Source organism: Phodopus roborovskii, unplaced genomic scaffold (genome assembly GCF_943737965.1).
Source record: "Phodopus roborovskii unplaced genomic scaffold, PHOROB, whole genome shotgun sequence".
NCBI classification, from domain to species: Eukaryota; Metazoa; Chordata; class Mammalia; order Rodentia; family Cricetidae; genus Phodopus; species Phodopus roborovskii.
In genome coordinates, this window is record NW_026126448.1 from 1,151,558 (window position 1) to 1,173,118 (window position 21,561).

The window sequence follows — 21,561 nt, forward strand, 5'->3', positions numbered from 1 at the left end:
AGCCTGTTAAACACTGAGTCTCGGCGTCCTCAGTGAGCCTGGGTTACCACTAAAGCCCAAGAATCTCACCCTCTGAAGCTTGGGCCAGGCTCACCAGCAGGTGGCTGGAATCTAGTCTAAGCTCTGCTCTGTAGGGGAGGTGGGGCTGCACAGCCTTCTTTGTGCATAGGCTAGCGGGCCCAAGCAGAGGACCTAGATGTTGTGCGGCCTCTGGTGGCAGGCATGACATATCCTTCCTCTGGGCCTCCACAGTCCCTGCCTTTCTCCGCAGCAAGGATTACCTTGCCATGCCTGCAAGGCCCCTGACCTGCTTCTCTGCCTGGGCCAGTGGAGAAGGCTGGATGTGGTTAACAGTCTAGTCGTCAGCGCCAAGACATCTGCCTCACATCTCTGCCCAGGATCACACAGTGTCTAACTATCATTGATGCACATGGCGGAAGAAAGCAACTTCTTGTTCGATCTGAAGCCATGACAGGTGGAGAGGTCCTGCCCCGCACCCCTACCTTCTTCTCCCTGCCAGTGCTTTCAGTCTTCCCGCGTTCCTCGCGTTCACTGCACTGGCCTGTGCGTCTGGAACATCACCTTCCCTCGAGCCCAGCTCTCCTGCACATCCTTCCTCCTTTCAGCTGCTGGCTACCTCCGCGGGAAAAGAAGGGAGCCAGGGCCTAGCCTGGCTTGTCCCTGTGTCTGTAGCGCCCATAATAGGAGCGCACCTAAAGCAGGGTCGTGGGGCACTCGCCGAGAGAGGAGGGGACCGAAGACAGGCGAGGGAGGAGAAGAGGCGGCGGCGGGAGGAGCGTGGGGCGGAGAAGAGAGAGGGAGGGTGCGCGCGCGCCGGCGGCGGCCGCCCAGGGCCGGGACCGCGCGCCCAGCCTGAGCCCGCCCCGCCGCCAAGCGTCACCGAACCTGCTTGAAATGCAGCCGGGGAGCCGGGGCGGGCGGCAGCGGTGGTGGTGGCGGCGGCGGCAGCGGCAGCTCCGGCGCCGCGGCAAGGACTTAGCGGGCTGAGGTGCGGCGGCGGCGCGGGGGTCGCGGGGCGCGGCGGCCGGAGCCCCAGGCCCGCCATGGGCCGCCCAGAGTGGGGCGCGCTCCGGCCGCTGGCGCTGTTGCTGCTCCTGCTGCTGCTGCAGCAGCCCCAGCATCTCTCCGCAGCGGATCCGCTGCCCCGTGGCGGCCAAGGTGCGTACGCTCTTCCCGGCCAGCTCTGAGCCGCCAACAAAGCGCGGCCGGGGGCGGGGGGGGAGGAGGGGGGGACGCTGTGCTGCTGCAGGGGCTCGGGAGCTCCAGCTCCCTGGATTTGCCCCGGACCCTGCCTCCGTTCCGGGCATCCTCTTGGTGGGGGGATGGGTTCTGGGTGCCCCCTCACCCGTGAACTTTGCGGGGGGTAGTCATTCAGAGTCTCGGGTAGATGGTTTGGTTTATTTGATACGCGCGCTCAGCTGCGATGATGAGGGAAGCCTCTACAGTCTTTCCTTACAAAGCGTTTCCGGGGACCCTTGCGGGCCGAGGAGAGTGACAGGTTACTAGGGGGCTAAGCTCGTGCACCCAGTGAGTATGTCGCCAGTATGCGGGGCTCCCTGCAGGCTGGGTCTGCGTAGACCTGATTTGCCCTGTGTGTGAGCCTAAGTGTGTCTGAATGCTGAGTATATTCACCGACCATAAGCTTGGATCGTGCCGTTGGTCGATCCTGCAGCGAAGGAACCCGTGGCATGCTGTCCTACCTCCGGATTAAGGTGTTTGAAGCCTCGGAGCTCACCGGTGTCCCCCCCTTTCCTATACCTGCTGGACTTATCGGCAGCTAGGGCTGCACGATGTGCAGCGAGTGGTCCCGCTCACAGCCCCCTTCCCCCCACAGAGCCGGCCAAGGAGTGCGAAGAGGACCAGTTTCGGTGTCGGAACGAACGCTGCATCCCCTCGGTGTGGAGATGCGATGAGGACAACGACTGTTCAGACAACAGCGATGAGGACGACTGCCGTGAGTCGCGGCGATCAGGGGAGGGGGAGCCGTGGGGGGCGCCATGCTTCGCTGCGCACGTGGCTGCATCCGTCACGGGGGCACCTGCCCCAGGCTCACGGCCTTGTTCCCGGCCGGGTGGCTTTAACTGTCGGCGGGAGCCGGGTGGCAGGCGTGTCCTGCTTAGGGTGGAGCTCAGCGCCGCGTGCTGGGACTACAGCCCGGTACTGTGGGCGGGGACGCGGCAGCCCCTGCACACCGCTAACCTCCATGGGGCTGAACCCCAACCTGGGCCCAACTGAGCGCGCTCACTTCAAAGTTCCACGCAGTTCTGGCCGCGAGTGGCTCCTTCCCTGCTTGGTTTTATGAATGAATGGGTTCCCCGGGGCCCCTGATTGGCTGAGCAAGGACCACCCCATAGGCCCGTGGCCGGAGCGGCCAATCGTGGGGCCGGCGGTGTGCTGTTTCGGGCTCGGCTCTAGGCCCTGCCCTGGCCGCACCCCCGTGTGCATCCTCCGCGTGGTAGGCTCAGGTCCTGGTTACAACCCGCTGTCTTTCTGTCGAGTCACCCTTCAGACAGCGTTCCCCTGCCAGCCCAGCCTGGCTGTGAGTCATGGGGCCACAAGCTAGGAGGGGCCCAGGAGGAAGAGTGTGTTTCCTGGAAGCGCCCGGAGCAACAGCAGGGAAGGCTGGCCCTGTGCAAGCCCCGCTGCCTTTGCTGAACGTGGCCTTTGCACACCCCGAGCAACTGAAGTTCCTTCTTTCTGGGGCGGGTATTCAGGTGGCTGTGGGTCCCCCACCGAATTATCAGGCATTCGCTGCTGTAAAGGAATGGAGTTCCTGGTACTGAGAACCCAGGCTCTTCTACCCACATATACCTAGGAGGCCTTTCAGTTGGCATTACCTTACCGAGGCCTGCTGTGTGTCTGCTGGTCTTGGGCATACAGGATAAGTCCAGCCCTCCTATTCCCCCAGCATAGGAGCATAGTGTCAGAGCGTAAGCCCAGTACTTGGGAAAGGTAGGCTGACTGACACTCCCACTTGGAAGCAGTCTGTTGAGGACTTGGGATTTTTGGGGGGTTTTTAAATTTAACATTTTTGGGGGGTGGGGTAAATGCAAAAAGCATGCATGTGAAGATAAGAGTACAACTTGTGGGAGTCAATTCTCTCCTACTTTGTATGTTCCCTGTCTTGAATTCAGTGTCCTTGGGTGAATGCCTTCACCTGCCTAGCCTTGCCACTGGCCCTCTTTGAGTTCTTTTGACTGTTTACCAGTCAGCCTGACAGTTCACTCTGGACTAGCCTAGGCTCTATGACTTGGGCATATTGAGCCTAAGTGCTTGGTTTCTCATTTGAGCTGTAACTGTGGCCTTGGCGACATCTTAGGACTGTTTTGAGGACTAGTACTATTGATGTCACTGAAATCAACTGTGGGTGGTGCTAAAACTGGTGGGGTGTTAAAACTCTTCACAATGGTTTATGCTACAGATGAAAGCGGGCTCCTGGGGTTGAGTTACTTGCTCCATGGCTACTGAGTTGCCAAGTAGAAGGTAGAACTTAAAGAGATCTTAGCCTAAAAATATGGGAAGGAATCTCATGCCTGGGAGTTGTTCTGGCTTTCTTAGAGGGGCTCACAGAGGGCAGGGAAACTTTGTATCTTGTCCCCTTGGCTCTTTAAATCATTAGACTTGTGAGTGTGGTTGTGAAGCTCGCCTTGGCATCTGGCTATATAGATAGAAATACTGGCTTGGAGAGATGGAGTGATTTGCCCAAGGTCACATAGTATGGGTGGCAGAACTTGATCAAGATCTCTGTCTGCCCTGGCTGTTAGCTCAGGGCATGAAGTGCTGTGGTAAGGAGTGTGATGTGGACAGCAGGGCCTGTTACTTTTCATGAGGATGTGTGCGTGATGAGCAAGGGTGGCTGGCCATCTGAGACAGGGTGATGTAGTCTGGAAGCTGCTTTGGTTTGAGATAGGTGAGGTGGGGTCCTAAACAGTCAGTGGGCAGAAGCCCATGACACCAGTGGTGTGGAGTGGCTTCTAGTAGCAGCAGATATTGGTTGCACATGGCTTGACTTTACCGAGCTAGCTTCCTCATGCGCCCACCAGGAATCCTGTCTCTCTGTCCTACATTAGAACATGGGAGTCTTCTCATGGGGCTGGCAAAATGGGAAGGGAAGGTGTTTAGAAATTCTTCCCCACAGAGCTGGAGAAATTCAGCAGTTAAGATACTTAGTGTCCTTGCAGAAGACCAGAGTTCGTTCCTAGCATTTATGTCCAGCATCTCACAACTGCCTATAACTTCATTTCCAGGACACAGGAACGCATGCGCGCGCGCGCACACACACACACACACACACACACACTCTGAAGTCCAGGCCAACTGCCCAGACTTACTCCACTCTTGATACCTCCTTCTTGACCCTTCCCACAAGGACCCTGGTTGCTTAGCCTCTCTACCTTTCTAGGCTGCAAAATAGGGTGAGAGCCGTGGTTGTAATTTGTAAACAAGGTCAGTGTTGGCACAATGAATCCAAACTTCATCCCATAGTACTGGGGGCTGAAGGGAGGGAGCTGAGGCAAGCTTCCTCCAGAAGGTTGCTACTGAGCTCAGCTCTCAAAGAGTCCCTCAAGACTTTTCATAAGATAAGTGGCACAGGGCAGGTCCTAGTGGTTCGTGCCTTTAGTACCAGCACTTGGGAAGCAGAGGCAGGTGGATTTCTATGAGTTCGAGGCCAGCCTGGTTTACATAGTGAGACCCCCGTCTCAACAAACAGACAAACACACGTAAAAGGTGGCACAGGCCCCATGCTACAGAGGTCACCTGTGTTCAGAGAGGTGCATGGCTCTTAAGTCATGCAGCTTGCCCTTGGCTCTGGAACTCACACTGAGGTCTTTTAAGTCTTGGTCCTTATCTGCAGGGAAGGCTCTTGGCCCACAGCTGGTGGGCTAGGGAAGGGAAGCTTACTGGGGCTGCAGTTCCCAAAGTGCCTTCAAAGCGGAGGAAGGGTCTGGCGCCCCAGGGCTCCAGCCAGGGGAAGTAGGGTGGGACTCCTGGCTGTGGACTCACATCGGCCTGGGTTTCCTGTTGCTTCCTGGTGTCTAGGAGCAGAGGTGGGGATTCTGGTCTCTGGCCAGGCTTTTGGTCCCAGACCATCAAACACAGCACTTATTCATACTTGTCATACATTAGCCACTGAGGCCATGTTCATCCCCTGGTGTTCCTCCAGTCTATAAGATAGTTGACCTTGTGAGGTTTGAGTCACTCTTATCTTGGAGAAGCTCAGAGGGGTAAGAACAGTTGTGTTTAAGTGAAATTGCTTTGCTGTACAGATAGGCATGTAGCTATGGAGCCTGCACAGGGCCTCTGTTTCTCATTCTGAGATGATGTGCAGGGCTCCTTTCCCCTGACTGCCCCAGCTCCTGGAATGCTAGGCTGCTCTGTGGGAGACTGGGTCAGGGAGCAGCACCCTTTCTGAACTCACCTGCCTTCCCCTTGGCCTAGCTAGCTGCCATCATCCATCCCAGTCAGTGAAGAGCAAATACTGCTCGGCTTCAGCCCACTAATTGGTCCGGCCCAGGCTACAGGAATCCAAGAGCTTGCTTAGTGGTGGTCTTATGAATGACGACAGCTTGGCCACAGGTCCTGGCTTGCAATGTAGCCCACAGGGAGCCTGCAGGGTGCAGCCCAGACACCAGCCCACTTCACTTCCCTTTTGGATGGATGACGTCATTGACAGAGCTGTTCTCTGAACCTAGGTTTCCCTGTCTGACCAAGCTGTTCTCCCACTCAGCACTCTGAGGATGAAGCTAGCACAGTGGCCTCTTTGTTGGCCTTCCTTGTCAGGCCCTGTGCCCACTGCCCTCCAGCCTCTTCCTGCCCCTTGCTCTGAGCCTGGCCACCATCGCAGCTCAGTCACCTTCCTCCGGCTTCTTGCCTCCAGGCCTTCGTGTGCGCTGTCTGCCTTTCCAGGACAGTGTCCGTCACACACTGCGCTTTTTATTATCTTAGACAGTTCGGGAAAGGGTCACCTCCTCAAGGAAGCCTTCGCTGCAGGTCACACAGGCTGAGATAAGGAACTCTGGGAACAATGCTGAAACTCCAACTCTGTGTAGCCCTGGGTCATATAGCCCTACCCTAGCTGTCCCCTCCAGGTTGAATGGCCCTGGTGACCATAGAGGGTTTAGTGAGATAATGTGTTTGGTGAGCAGGATGCCACTGAGATGTGGCAGTGGGTAGCATGATGGGAGAAACTCCGGCTGAGCACATCAAAGGCCATCACCACAGCAGGCCACCCAAGACCTGCTCCAGGACAAAAGCTCCTGAAGACTACAGCAGGGGGTGTGGCTTCCAGCACTGAGTATGACTTCAGGCAGTAGATAGTCCAGCCATAGTAGAGATGGCTCCAAGATGACCTGGAGGTGGCAGAAGGAATCTCCAGAAGGGCTATGGAAGAAATGAACCCGGCATACCTGGCTAGTCTCTGAGGTAATCTGGGGCTGGGAAGGGCAGGTCCCCGGTGACCAGCCTCCTGTTTCTTTCCTTCCAGCGGTACTTGAAGCCACTGTTGGTACTACCAGCAGGCTTCAAGCCTGCCTTGCTGTAGAGCAGGTCCATGCCACTGGACTATCCTAGCAGGCCTTGGCAGTGCTGCTGAAGGCTCTCCCTTGGGCCTTCGATGGGTCCTCTTGGGTTAGTCCCCTGAGTTTCTGAGGCTGCAGCTGGCCCATGGCTGGTGACTTCTTCTTCCCTCACTGCCTACCTGCCGCTGACTTGACAGCTTACCCCTTTGGGGAATGAGGGAGCAGGTGAAGCCTGCTCCCAGGGACAGAGGAAGAGAGAGGCCCAGAGTGGAACAAGCACCCTTCAGGGTGAAGTCATGTGCACTCTCCTGGCCCAGGGAGAATGGTCCTGTCCCCAAGGCCCTCGGCGTTCCAGAAAGTCAGGCTGGACCCCAGCCTCTGCCGGGGACCTTTCCTTACCCTGTCCCCCTCTTTAGTCTCAGGTTCTTGTTCTGCCAGCCTCTTGTTGGGCCCCAGGGACTCCAGAATAGATACTTTCCTCTGGAGATCTCCAACAACAGAAACTGGCTACCAGCCCCAGACCCAAGACTGTTAAGCAGCTTATTATTTTCTTCAGCTCTTTTGGTCTGTTTTCTTCTTATCCCCATTTTAAGGAGGAAACAGAGGCTCAGAGAGAAATGGCTGCTGCCTTTGGCCTGGTGCTTGTGGATGGGAGCTCTGCCTCCTTCTCTGCTCTCCCTCCCTCCCACTTCTAGTCCCCCTTTTCTTATGTCCCCCTTGAGACATGGTCTCACTCCGTAGACCAGGCTGACTTGGAACTCACAGTAATCCTCCTGCCTCAACCTCCTGGGCACTATGACTACAAGTACAAACCAGCCTGACCCTGGTGGGGTCAGAGGGTACACTTCCCAGGAGTACCTCCCTAGTGTGAAGTTTCTGTCCTGGGGAGTGGGACTGAGAGGGACCTTCTCTGGAGACCCCATGGAGTCCCAGCACAGGCGCCTCTCCGAACCCCATGGGCTTCTGTCAGCTGTGCCATTCAGAAAGGAGGACCTGGATATGCTGCTGATGGGATCAAAGGGAGTGTCAGCCATCGTCACTGTTTCACGGTGTCGCTAGGGGCCCATTCTCAGAAGTAAGGGACTGGGGGAAGAACAGAGATGTCCCTGTTCCCACTCTTGCATACGCACCTGCCACTCTTCTCTGTCCCTGCTGAGCTGGGGAAAAGGCTAAAGAGCAGACACATGACTGCCACACCTCAGAGCTTTGGGCCCTGGTATTGGGGACCTCAGGAATACACTGCCAGGCCTCTCTGGATGTGTGGCAAGCATGGTACAGTGACTATTCTGTGTGCATGGATGGCCTTCTGAGTGCTGTCTCGGCTGTGTCTTACACAAGACTTCTAGCCAGACCTGGTAGATAATTGCATGTCGTAGAAAGAGCCAAGAGCCAAAGTCTCTTGCCCTAAGCCACCTGACTTGCAGCTGAGAGGAAGAGATCTATCTGTTCACACATCAGTCATAACAGTGTGTCCAGCTTATAGGTGTGCTGGACAATTTAGACATCTCTGCCAGTCTGTCATATGCTGTGCTGGCTCCCTCCTCAGCAATACTAGCTAGCCCTGGGATGCGCTTGACCATCAACCAGGGCCCCTGGAAGCACCTGTTTTAGTTAGCAGCCCCTAAGTCCTCCCTCCTGGTAAAAACCACTATGTCACCCACCCTGGGGCCAGAATGGCCCAGGAAATGCTGAGGGCCTCAGGGGAAACCTGCTCAGTACCAACCCCATGCTTCCACCACCAGGCTGGTCTGGTCTCTGCTGCAAGAGCTGGGCCCGGACACCTTGGGAGAGGAGACTCTGGGTTCCCAGCTTGAGCGTCCTGATGACTAAGTCACCCAGCACCATCCACTCTGTTCCCATGACCCAACTGCCTTTACCTATAACCATCTGGATTTATTTTACATGTATGAATTTTTGCCTGCATGTTTGTATACCACATGTGTGCCTGGTTCTTGTGGGGCTCAGGAGAGGGTGTCATATCCCTTGGAATTGGAGTTATGGATGGTTATAAGCCATCATGTGGATGCTGGGTCCTTTGTAAGGGTAACACATGCTCTTAACTGCTGAACCATCTCTCTAGCCCCAAATACTGCCTTCTAGAACACGGCATGACTGACAAACAGGAGAAAGCCTTCCTGGGAAACCACATCTGCCAAATCCATGGAGGTGGTCCTGTGGCCCCACCCTACCCAGGACACTGGCCTTGAGGCTCTAGAAGGGAATGCATCCCCCACACTGTCAATCTCTTGCCACCAGCTTGTCACATCCAGTGTTGCCCCACAGACATGCACCTGAGAGACAGATGGCGGCAGTAAGCACCAACGTCCTGAAGAGGAATTTCAAGCTGAGGGGCCTCACACGACTTGGTCTGTTACTGGAGCTAAAATTTCAGTTGGTTCTGTTAATTCATATATTTGTTTTTCTTCATGGAAATAATTTTTTTCTGACTATATGAACGTAAAGTTTTAAACAAGAATGAGGTCCTATTATTCAGGTCATTTTCATATATGTCTGTAACTTAGGAGGCTGAAGCCAGAGGATCTTGAATTTCAGGTCAGCATGGTCTTTATAGCTAAACTCTAACTAAAAACAAACAAAACACGTGAAAGTGAAACAAAAAAGATGAAGTCTTAGGCTAGGGTGAGCATTTTTATCATTGTCACGTACCTTCCCATGTCAGCGACACGCTTGCACGCCCTAGTGGCCCAGTGTCCAGCCAGCCCTAAGGACCTCTAATCCTTAAGCACAGGGCCACCCTGTCCCAGCCGTGACACAGACAGAGAAGGCATGTCTAGGCTACACAAAATAAGGATAAAGGACAACTATAATCTGGTCCCAAGGACACTTGCCACCCACGAAAAAAGCCCATAACAGAACCAAGCCATCGCTTCTTTTTTCTTGATGCATTAGGGGAACCAGTCTCTCTCTTAGCTTTACAGTGATTATTCTGTCTCTGTCCCAAACTGGCTGTGTGACTTGGGCAAGTAGCTCCCTGTCTGAACTTCATTTCTTCCTCCACTCACTGGTTCTTGCTTTATCTACACTGCTGGGCCCTCTGAACATCCAATTCTTGCCTGGGGCTGGGCTCAGGGCTGGAGCTAGCTTGGGGCATGGGAGACTACCCTGAACTAGATTTTGGTCTTGGCCTGTAGGGATGCAGTTGAGTATTTAGGGTCCAGAACTCATCCCAAAGGTCTAGGCTCCTCAGACTGCTTTCCCTCCGGCTAAGCTTCTGGTTGGGTTGGACGAAGTATAGTGACGGAGGGAAGAAAGCATGTGAGGCTTGGCAGCCCCTCAGACCATCCTGGAACAGCCACAGCATGGAGGTGTGGTGACCAGGAGGTGAGCCTCCCCAGGCCCTTCCTGAGTACACGGTTCCTGTGTATGGAACTCGACGAGCACTGTCAAGACTGTCCTCCGCCAAGGGCACAGCAAGAGGGCGGCTGCTGAGAGCAGCGGGAGAGATGTAGGTCAGCTGCCCAGAGGGAAGCAGGGGACTGGACTGCAGTAGTGTCTCTGCAATCCTCCCCATGCTGACTGCAGTGGCGCCCAGGGCAGCTGCTTCTAGGTGGTCCCAGGAGCTGGCTCACCAGGGACCTTGGTTCACAATGGGTCCAGGGTGACATGAGGGACGAGGCAGCTGATGAGAGGCAGGAAGGTCCCACCAGACCCAGGTTAAGCCGCCTGGTTGAATAGCTGGAGGCAGCGTGGGCTTTCCTGATGGCCTGAATCCAAAGGCATTCAAGCCAGCTCTCCTCCATCCCCTTCCTAGACCCTGATCTGCCATCTGCTGCCCATCACCCTTGAAGCCCAGGGTTTTTGTTGTTTGTTTCAGAGAGAGAGAGAACATGAAGTTGGGTAAGAAGGGAGACTGGGAGGATATAGGGCAGGGCAAAGAATATGATCAAAAAACAGTGTATGAAGAACAATTTAATTTAAAGAAGTCCCTTCTTTTGGCTGTGGTATACAGTGTAAGCCTGAGAGCAGGAGTAATCAAGAGGCAAGTGGCTATTCTGGACAAACCAAGGTGACACTCTTCCTCCTAAGCCTGCCAAGGTGGCCCAAACCAAGCAAGCAAAAGCCCCCCCCCACCGGACTGTTGTGGCTGGGATTTATTTGTAACTGGAGAAGAGCCAGCAGTCTCTATTCCCAGCCTGTCCTGTATCTCTGCAACCTTGGCCACAGCCTGTGATGTGCTATCTGGCTCTCCCTGAAGACTGAGGTAGTTATCAAAGCTGGAGTCCAGGCTAGACACATCTTGCCAAGTATCCATTTGGCAGGTCATTGACCTTTGGGGGGTGGTCTATACTCTTTGGAAGTAGGGCACCTCTAAGCCCTTCTCATCCTGAATCCTCTAGGATTCTGTTCTTTCCCCCTGAAATTCAGGGTGTTCATAGAAGCTAGAATTCAGCATGGTCAGGTTCTGAGTGTGGGAGCGCCAAGAAGCTTCAGGAGGCCCAAGCCCAGAGACAGAAGCAGGAGCTGTGATAGCCAAGAGTATGGACCCTAGTGGCCCTGCCCTAACCCTACGGAGCATGGTCTGAACTGTACACAAAAAGAGGAAACCATGTTCAAAAGTGTGTGGTGTGTGTGTGTGTGTGTGTGTGTGTATGGTGTGTGTGTGTGTGTGTGTGTGGTGTGTATATGGTGTGTGTGTGCGTGTGTGTGCGCGTGCGTGTGTGTGTGTGTGTGTGTGTGTGTGTGTGTGTGTATGGGTGTGGGGTGTGGGTGTGTGTTCATGCAGAGGCCAGAGGTAGATATTGGTTGTCTTCCTCTATTGCTCTTCTTGCCTGGAGCCTGGGTCTCTCACTGGACCCGACATTCACTATTTCAGTTAAGCTGGCTGGCTAGTAAGCTCCCGCTCCTGGATCTGTCTCTGCCCCCTGATGCTGAGGTTGCAGGAATGTGCTGCCATAGCCAGCTTTTTCATGGGCATTGGGTTTCAACCAGGTCTTCCTGCTTGCACAGCAAGTGGTCTTACCTATTGAGCCATCCCCTCCATCCGTACTTGGAGCTTTTTATGCCTATTTACTTTTGCTGAGTTGCTTTGGGTGACTTTTTAATGCTTGTGAGCTAGCCAGAACAGACTTTATATTGGCTGTCTGTGAAAGGCTGCTTGTCTCCTCCTGCCTCACCTGCATTCTTCCCTGGTAGGGTCTGAACAAACTGGTACCGGTGCCATCATGGTTTGTACAATGTCACCTAGTCCCAGCCTCAGCCTGGGGTAAGCCCCTAGAACACGAACGCCAGACTGTCCAGTAATAGGATTACGTAATTCCTATCTCATGGAAAGCACCAGAAACAGTGTGGTCTCCTAAGTCACACAGCGTGGACAGCAGTCATGTGGTGTGGGCTCAGCACTTTCTGACTTTCCTTCCCTCTCCTTGGCCAGGGGTCTTTCCTGCCTCTACAGTTCTGTGCTGAGTGCACGTTCTCTCTCTGCCTCTGTCTCTCTCTCTCTGACCCAGGAAGCTACACTTTGTTGTGACTTGTTGCAGGACCTGGGGAGGGTTTCATAGAGCAGTATTGGAGCCACTGTGGGCAGCATTTTGAACTTCAGCCCCAGCTTCTTTTCAGATCTGGCTAGCAGTCCCCACTTAGCTCATGGCTAGTTTGGAGCCCAGATGTGAAAATCCTTCTCAAGGCTTCCCCTCACCAGTGAGGCCAAGTCCAACCCTTGATACTTTGCAGCTGAACAACTTTGGGCAAGTTCCCTGACCTGTCTGCATGCTGGAGCTATCCAGAGTAGAGCCATCATCAACTACCCCAGGTGACTGGGGTTTTATAGAAGCAGTAACAGGGACAACCCTTGATATCCTCTACACCTGTCTTCAACCTGTCCCTGACAGCCTGCTTCCTGTACCACACTTCTGAACAGGGTGGGAAGATCAGGGAGCCCCCAGAAAGATTCTTTAGTACCCCTCATTCCTGTGGCCCCAGGCTGGAACTTATTGGCCCAGTTTAATTAGAGTGAGTCCTTCCAGGAACCTTGTCAAGAAATGAGCGCAGAGCCTCAGGGACCATAGGGTGGTGTGCAGAGGAGGTTACATGTCTGGCCCTGCCCCTGGATGTGCCCAGGAAGGGAAGGACACTGGGCCTTTAGAGAGGACACAGGTCTGTGACAGGTAGGGCTGAAGGGCTGCTTCAACTCATCCTCTGTCCTCTGCCCTGCCCCAGCTTTCTACCTTTGAGGATGGGGAGGGCTGAGGGAGAGACTTAAGTTGTTCTCTTCTGCGCACCATACCGAAACAGCCTCTGATCAACACGTATAGGGATCTCTTAGCAGCCAGGGTCAGGTCTAGCACCTTCTGGGGCAGGGAACTCACTGACTGCCTACTACTCTGTTTTTGTTTTTGTATGACACCTCTTCAGTCAGTCCAGCCAGCCTGCCTTCAGGTTCCAGCTGTTTTGGGAGCCTGTGCTTACAGAGACTGCTCCTACCTCACTCAGGGCTGCTCTGGATTCCTTCCTGTGCTCTGTCATGGCCCAGTACAGGGAGGTTCATCCTCCTTGGGGGTCTCTGTCTCTGAGCTCAGCGTGGGGCCCACGGGCTACACATTCTCAGGTGCTGTTGGCATTGCTTGCCTACTGCAATGTGACTGGCTTCCCAGGGCTTTGAGAAGTGAAAGGGTATTGTGGTAAATAAGGATCAGGATAAACAAATAGGCCGAATAGATGTTTATTCAGGGAGAAATAACTTACAACCTAGACAGATGAACACCAGGAAATTCAACCCGATCCTCTCCTGTCCGAGTCACGCCAGAAAAAGAGAGCACCTTCCTGGCCCCCTCCGACCTCCTTCCTCAGGTCACCTCCGCCCATCGCTCCACCCCCCCAATGGGCGTGGTCAGTGCTACAGAAGGACTATCTCACTACAAAAGGGGATGGATAACAGATGTGTGGTACCTGGAGGCGAAGGTGACTCTTACAGCTTAGCTTCCTGAGCAGCAGCCTGTGATGGCTGTTGCACAGAATGAGTAGGCTCTGGCTGGAACCCTCTGCTCTCTGTGCCCTCACATGTTGTGGTCCCCAAGATCCATCCCCTGGCTGCCACCTGTCAGTCCATGCCCCGCATTGCCTCACCCTCCCAGACCTCATGGTGGTACACCCCTGAAGTCCTCCTGTCTAACCTCTGCCTTGCTGTGGCATTCTGAAAGAGGCAAGGCTGTTCCCCTCCTTGCCTACCCTTAGAAGTGGCAGTCTGGGCTGATGCTCAGAACCAGTCACAACCTAACATGCTCCTGTCTCCTCTCTCCCCCACTCCCCAGTCTCCAATCACTGCCCCAAACCCCCATAGTGCACTCCAGCCATCCCCAAGGGAAAGGCTCCAGTCTCTGTCTCATGCAGCCCAACCCTACTTTACCTGTGGAGCCACCATTTCCAGGGCACCCTCTCCTCCGGCACACTCTTCCCCTCCCAGGTTCCTCTCTATTTCTGCCCTTGTCACTCTGTACTGTGAGGGTCTGATAGGAGTCTATGGTTCAGAATGTAGATGTGCCTTTGGGGCAGGAGTAGGTGATGCCTGTGGTGGAAGGGAGGGGGAGGGGACCCTGGGCCTTGCATGCTCTCTTCCTCTTGCAGAACGCCTGCTCTCTTGGTGCCTGGGGTTGGGCATAGGATTTCTGAGAGTCCCAGGGAAGCATGAAGGAGACTTGAGTCCCAAATTCCTCCCTCCAATGTATCCTTGGTTAGTTATGTGCCCTGGTCCCTGCCCCAGGATCACTGGCCCATTTCAGTGTGTTTGCAATGAGCCTTAGCTTCCACCACTATGGAGGGGTGGAGGAGCCATGCCCCCTGCCCCCTGTATGTTGTGGCTGGGGTCACACCAGAGCTTCCCCTCCACAGGGACTTTCACAGGTGGGGCCCAGCAGGGGACTTGCTTTTCTAGTGACAGTTATGTTTGCCTATTGCCTGTCATTGCCAAGAGCTACCCCACACGAGGATGACTCACTTGTTCTAGTCTGCTCAGTGATGTCCCAGGATTAAAAGTCTCACATCTTAGTAGTCCCTTGGTCCCCTGGATGCTGAGCCAGCCTTCCTGCACTCCACAAGCCCTGACTGCTTCCCCAGGTACTTGGGGAGCCAGCTGGGCATGGCTCACTTGAAAACAAAAATGTTGCTCTCTACTCCACATTGTGGAGAATGCAGAGAGAGTCAGAGCCAGGGCTGAGCATCCTGGGTGCTCTGTAGAGGAGAGGGTGCCGGCCACTCATCTGATAGCTTTCGGTTTCCCAACCTCACCCTGCTCACCCAATGCTTGTGTTCCTGTTGCTATTGGTACTCTGTAGGACATTTATCCATCTAAGTCCTGCTGTGACCTCATAACTCCCAGAGGAAGGTGGCACTGAAACCCTAGAAAACGTCAAAGACACCGACCGTCTGTCTTCTGTGAGGCTCCATGGTGGACCATGTGTGGTCTTGAAGCTCATGGTAGCTCTTGGGAGGTGTCCTGTAAAGAAATTACTATACCCATTGCACAGATGGCAACACTGAGCTCTCAATCCCATCATCCCTTGATGGCTGGGGAGAAGGGAAGACAAGTGGGTGGTATGGTAGGAAGTGTTGCTGGGTAGGCTGTCCTCATCCTCTCCGTATGCCCACTCTGTCCATGCCCTCATCTGTAAGGACCATGGAGACAGATGGATGAGGAGGGGATACCCAGGAGGGTGGAGAAGGGGAAGGAGCGCTAGCAAGGCAGGGAAGCATGCAGCCTTGCTTCCTCTTTGGTTCTCACAGTTTGTCTGAACTGATTCCTGACAGATGGAGGGAGGGGAGGGCTGGTGCCAAGAGGCTGTCACCGCAGGCGGGCAGAGCTGGGGGAGGGTGCTTTGTGTCCATGGTTTGTGTAGGGAGGGGAAGCAGCTGGTGGTCTGGCTGCCTGGTCTCTTCAGAGCCTGTTCCCCAGGAACTTGGGGGTGGGTTACACGTGGATGTTGTGGGGCAGGAAAAGGGGCAAGGGTGAGCTGCCACCTGCTTCCATGGCCATGCTCTTGCCCCTGCCCACCAAGGGCAGATGCTGCTCCCTTTCACTGGGTGTTGGGGGTGGGCAGGGGCTCTGCGGGCTGGGACTGAGCTGTGGTCAAGGAAGGGCCGGGGGATAGGAGGGCTTTGGATCACAGAGAGCACAGGGGGCTCAAGCAGGGTGCCTTCTGGGCCAGAGCTTAGCCTCTTTGTGCCCTGTTCTGGGTTTCCTTGAGCTGCCTTCATAGCTGGAGGTTCCTTGCATTTCTTGTAGGCCCTGACACATTCGCAGGAGTGGGCAGTCCTGACCTAGGGTTAATCTGGTCCTGTTGGTATGTCTGGTTTCTTTAGGGTGGCTTCAACAGGCGAGAATGGCTTTCTCCTCTCTCCTAACCCCCAGTGGCCACACAGGGTCCTGCGAATGCTTATTGGTTGGATGGGTAGGTAGGTGGGTGGATGAATGGATGGATGGGTTTGTTGCTTATATAGCTTCTGAGATAGAACCCGCAGTTCTCAGCTCTCAGAAAGTCCTTTCTGTTTGTTCAGAGGCCTCAGGGGTCCCAGGCTTTCACAGGGTCCACCGGGGCCTTTGGCTGGTCTTGCTTACTCAGAGCATTTCTATGAACCTAGAGACTCCCCTGAGCCTCCCCAGTCTCTTAGTGACCCTTGGCAGGGTTGGGTCCCAGAGTGTTGTTTCTCCAGTTGTTGGCAGTGGTCTCTATTGAGCCCTAACTCTGTGTTCCATCCTCACGCCCTGCCTTTACCCCTTCTTCACAGAGGAGATGTGTGAGGTGGAAAGTGGTGAGTGACTTCCTAGGATGTGCAAGGGGGGGGGTTGCTTCTGAGCAGGGTTGAGTGTGCTGGGACTTGTTGAGGGCCACTGGCCTAACAAGAGCTCCCAGGGCTTCTGTGGAGGTAGACTCTGTTCAAGCCCCAGCCCGTTTCCAGGCAGGTCTTTGGCACCAAGTTGTAGCTGGGTAGTTCCTTACCAGGAACTGAGGACTTAGGGCCCAGGGCCCCTCCTGTTTCTGTAGCCAAAATATGGTCTGATTTGGGATGGAGCCCAAGGCCCTTAAACTGCAAATAAGTAACCCAAGATGGATGCAGGGCTAAGGCCCACGGCCTCTTTCTTGGGCATGGACATCTTCTCATTAATATTAATGATAGCAGTCATTAATGATAAATTACAGTGTGTCTCCCTCATGCCAGGTCCCTGCTGGTGTCCTGAGCACAGCCAGGAAGAATGGAAGATGGTGTCAGTCTTAAGAGCAAGGGATTCCTACCACTGCTGTCCCTGATGGTGGTTGGGTACTTGGACACAGCCTAGTTATGCCTCAGTGTCTGGAAAACAGTCTCCTGGGCCAGTCTAGTTGGATGCCCACTCGCTGCTCAAGAGCACATTCTCCTTTTGCATGCCATTTACAAAATTCCACAAACACTGTTGCCAGGCCTGGACTGAACCAAGGTAGCCCAGGGCCTAACCTTTCCCCACAAACTTTGGTTCTTTGGATTCTTCAAGGGCCTCTTTTCAATGAGTGTAATGGATAGCAGCGGTCCCTCACTCCACCCATAGTGTGACCCACTCTACCACAGCCACACAGCATCCTCTCTTAGTGTGAAGGTGTCCTGTCTGCACCGTAGGGGTATGGTGGTCCCCACCTCAGAGAACTGATGGGCACAGTGTACAGAGGCTACGTAGTGTCACCTAAGGTCACACGGCATATGACATGACAAGTTAGAGGATTCAGAGTCTGGGCTCGGGCTTTCGGAGGGCAGTGTGAGAGCACTATTGGGAATGTATATTTGAGGCTTCTGGCATCCCGAACTGATTCTCATTCTCTCTCTCTCTCTCTCTCTCTCTCTCTCTCTCTCTCCCTCTTCCCTCCAACCCCCCGATACTGTATTAGAAACAGTCCCCATTTTGTCCATCGCTGAGAGCCCCTGCTGAGCCTCTCACCTCCTACATGAACAGGAGAGAGCAGGCAGGATATAGGGGGTTCCCCCCGCTCAGGTTGAGATGTGTCACAACATTAATGTTAATTAAGCCTTGTTAATTCAGCCCTGTGCTTACGCAGAGCTCCTGACAGCACATTACTCACAAGTGAGGCGGCAAATTTACTACGTGTTTCCTAAACGCTCAGGCAAAGACCACATTGGGAAAGGCCTGGAGGGCGAATGATGCTCAGTTCTCCCTTGCCTGTGCCCTCCCCCATCCTCATGGCCTGGGCAGCAGTGGGGGGGGGGGCTTAGAGGGTGAGGGCTTGGCTCCCTGGAAGACCGAGGTCAGCTGACTGCTTCCAGCTAACTGCCACGCTGGAGTACGGAAGCTCAGGGCAGGGAGCGTGGTGGTCCCTCAGCTGTCTCCCTCCTGTTTCACAGCAGACTACTATGCAGGAGCACATTCCCTTCAGTGTCCTCCCATGGAAGAAGGCATGTCCTGCACACAGTAGGACTCAGCAAAGATGCGTTGGATCTGCGTATAAGCCTCCAGGTCACCTCAGTGTTGACAAACACCCTCACATTGCAGTGCAGTCTGAGGAACCTGTCTCCTACCCCAACTCCTGCAAAACAGAGCTCCCCATGGCCAGGGACAGTGCAGGAATGACACAATGCAGTCTTAACCTATCCTGAGTTGTAGGGGCAGATGGCCCCTGCCCCCTTGTTAGGAAGGTGAGGTATGGGGCCTCTGCTAGGTACAATGTGGCCACCCACCCCCAAATCCTGCTGTCTTCTTTGGCCTCTGGCTGGGCCATGACTGAGACATTTGGAACAAATCCAGGCCTTGGGTACCTAGATTTTTTTTTAATTAATTAGAGCATTAAATGGTAGCCCAGTGGGAGAATCCCACCATCTGGCTGTCACTGGAGAGGCAGGCAAATCTCAGCATATTTTTCTACAGTGTGCAAGCATCATAGGAAGCCACCTGTGCATGTGTGGGTATGTGGCCTGTATGCTGTAGCAAGTGCACAGTGTGGCATGTGTGTCCAAGTATGAGTGTACAGGTGGCTGAATGTATCTCTGTGCATACATGTTTGTGTGCTGCGTGCCATGCCCGAGGGCCTGCATGTCCATTTTAACATACTTCCCTGTGTGTGGTCTAGGCTCAGGCCTGGCTTGTATGCAGAGTGAGACAGACTGGGCCATATGCCCAGTAGGTTTCTGGAGCCTTCCTGGCAGAGGTGGTGGTCACAGACTGTCTGGGCAGAAGGCAGGATGGAGATGGGGTTGGCAGGTATACACTGGCATCAGGAAAGGGGCAGGAATTCTTGTGCTTTGTTTGACAGATGGGAAGAGCCAGGCCTATCCATACACAGAGCCAGGGTGGAGGGACAGGGCTGGAGCCCAGTTCCTGGGCTCCACGTGTGATGATTTTTCTGCTCCACTAGGCTACTGCCCTAGCCAGCAGTTTTGTGTATTAGGCATCTTTTATGCTATCAGATTTTCATGGTGGCTCAGAGAAGTTCCTGAAAGACCACTCTTACTTCTCAGGACTGAACAGGATCAAGTTCAGAACTACCAATGCAGCTCCTATGCTCTCATTCCATAGAGGAGACACCTAGTAGGTACACTCGTTTGCTGTTGATCTAGGCCCATCTTGTTCTTCTCTAAACCTCATAGGATAGTTGTAAGAATTAAGTAAGGACTGGAGAGGTTCAGTTAGAAGAGTGTTTTCCTAGCATGCGCAAGCCCGTGGTTCAATCCCCAGCATTGCATAAGCAAGTCATGGTAGTAGAGGTAGGAGGATCAGAAGTTCAAGATTATCCTTGACTACACAGTAAGTTTAAGACCAGTCTGAGCAATGAAGTGGCCTGCTACCCTGTCTCCAAAATAAATAAATAATGTAGCTCAGTGGTAGAACGCTTAGCTAGCATGCACGAGGCCTTAGGTTCAATTCTCAGCACCAAACTAAGTGTAATAGGCTCTGTGCATCTTAAGGAGCAGTGAGGTGGCCATTACTCCATTGCATGAGGTCACACAGCCAGTAAGGGACAGAGAGGGGATTGAAGCCTTGAGTCCCCTAACCTGCTGTTGGCAGAAGGAAAACCACAGCCGGCAATAGACTTCTGTGCTGGGAAGACCAAGGGGAGTGAGTTTGTTCTGAAGTGACAGGCATTGCTTGCGGGGTAGGTAGCTTCACTTCCATGCAAGCCACCATGGGCCATTTTGCTGGGGAATATGCTGGCCCAGGACAGTCGGTGTCTTTCCCTGGCATAAGGAGCACTAAAAGGGGAGCATAACTGATTGTGGGCCAGAGGTCTGTGGACAGACAGGCTGTGCTGGACATCTGGCCCTACTCCTTGCCTCTCCTCCCTTGCTCAGTCTGTCTTGCTCAGCTTTTGCTGCTGCCTGTTCTGTAGCTCCTGGTCACTAATTTTACCTATGCTGTTTGCCCTCTGGCTGACTTCAGACGAATGGGTGGGCTGTCTCCCAGGACCAGTGCTCTGAGACAAGATTCCCCCCGAAGTCTTCCTTGGCTGTGGGGCTCATCAGTACCTGGCAGGTGCCTGGGACATAGTAAGTATCCCTCCTTCTCTGATTCTTTGGCTTCCAGCATTAGAGAGAGACCCAGACTCTCTTGTTGATACAGGAGTTGAATGAAGCTGGTCCTCCCAGACCCTTTACCTGGGACTGAAGGTGAGCACCGTAGAGGGCAGGACAAGGGGAGGCCATGGCAGACTTGCAGACTTTGCACCCAGCTCTCCTGGAGTGAACCTGGGGATGCCCTCTACCCTGAGTACTTGCCAAGCAGACCAGTGGCTGCTTGTGAGCCTGCCTCCCTGACCCCGTTTTGGCATAGCTGTCTCCCAGGTAACGGGGAATTTTCTCTCATTCCCATCATTAGGGTGCCAGGGCAAACAAACAGCCTAATCCAGATGAGCCTTGGGCTACAATCACACTCTTGGGTTTTTCTCTTTATTTCTAGCAATTTTGAGAAGCTTGAAGTAATTGGTATTCCACACAGGTTAACAGAGCCGCTGCCTTCTCAGTATTATGCCTTAATTTTCTTTATCGCATAGCAAGCTGGAATGAATCGCCTGCTCCTGCCTTTTTCCCACCGAAACCTATTACCAGCCTGTCTGCTGGTTAAAGTCATTTCGTGGCAGCTCTTGGCTTCTTGCCACTTCCCTGAGAATCTTTCTGGCCAGAGCCAAAGAACAAGGAGGGTGAAGAATCCATTTGTACAAAGTGGGGGTCTCCCGTTGAGAACTTATTTCCCTCCCTGTTCAGGAGGGACAGCATTCAGCCTCTTGCCTGCACAGACTGGCCATATGTCAGTGGTGGGAATGGGATTCCTATGCCTGTGGTGGGGGAGGGTTGGCTATGCCTGCTGCTTCTGGCACCTGCGTTAGATCCCATGACAGGAGTTTCTGTGGTTCTACAGTTTGCCACTGAGCATCTCTGATGGCCACATTGGAAAGTTTCTGTGACTAGTGCTCACATTCTGGCCCAGTGGGCCTGCGTAGTGTAATTTTGTGTCTTAGGATATGTCTTGAAAAATGGAGAGTTAGATCTATGTCTCTTTTGTGATGGGGGGGGGTGTCACAACAGAGGGATACAGAGACAGAGAGGGAGGGTGCACATGCAGAGGGTCCCTATTTGGCTAGACTAGCTGGCCAGTGAGCTCTGGGGTTCTACCCGTCTCCCCCTACCCTCTCCTAGAGGCCTTTTCTTCTAAGTGTGGGTGCTAGCACCTCATGGGGCCTGAGCCATGTGTGTCTCCATCTGAGTCCTCGGCCATTCCAAAAGGAAGTCCCCCTGCAGTCTCCCTGAAGTCCCAGCAAGGGAGTAGTGAAGGTGAAAAGCTCTGGCGGGCTATTTGGTCCACTATACGATTTCAATGCTCTTTGGAGTCTTGCCAAATTGTTAGCCCTATGTTCTAGGCAAGGAAACTGAGACCCAGAGAGATGAATCCATCGATAATTGTATGGCTTCCTCCTGGGACTTTGTCTGAGTCACTGTGACCTGCACAGCTGTGGCTGGAGAGTCTTACTGGACACAAGAGGCCTATGATTTGCCAGTGTGGAGGACCTTAGTGAGAGCCCTGTTCTAACCCAGATCA

At 53.9% G+C, this 21,561-nt stretch overlaps 1 protein-coding gene across 14 annotated transcripts in view; it reads left to right on the forward strand.

Moving 5' to 3' along the window:
• The first annotated feature begins 897 nt into the window (after positions 1 to 897).
• Positions 898 to 21,561, forward strand: part of Lrp8 (LDL receptor related protein 8) — a 68,184-nt gene continuing 47,520 nt past the window's right edge. For 4 of the 14 annotated variants that reach the window (XM_051188391.1, XM_051188387.1, XM_051188388.1 and 1 more), the window contains exons 1-2: positions 907 to 1,179; positions 1,856 to 1,975. In XM_051188391.1, coding sequence (XP_051044348.1) covers positions 1,065 to 1,179; positions 1,856 to 1,975 — 235 coding nt within the window. In that variant the 5' untranslated portion in view covers positions 907 to 1,064. Of the gene's footprint in view, positions 1,180 to 1,855; positions 1,976 to 21,561 lie in introns of all 14 variants that reach the window. The other 10 variants (XM_051188394.1, XM_051188395.1, XM_051188396.1 and 7 more) reach the window with 7 other exon arrangements.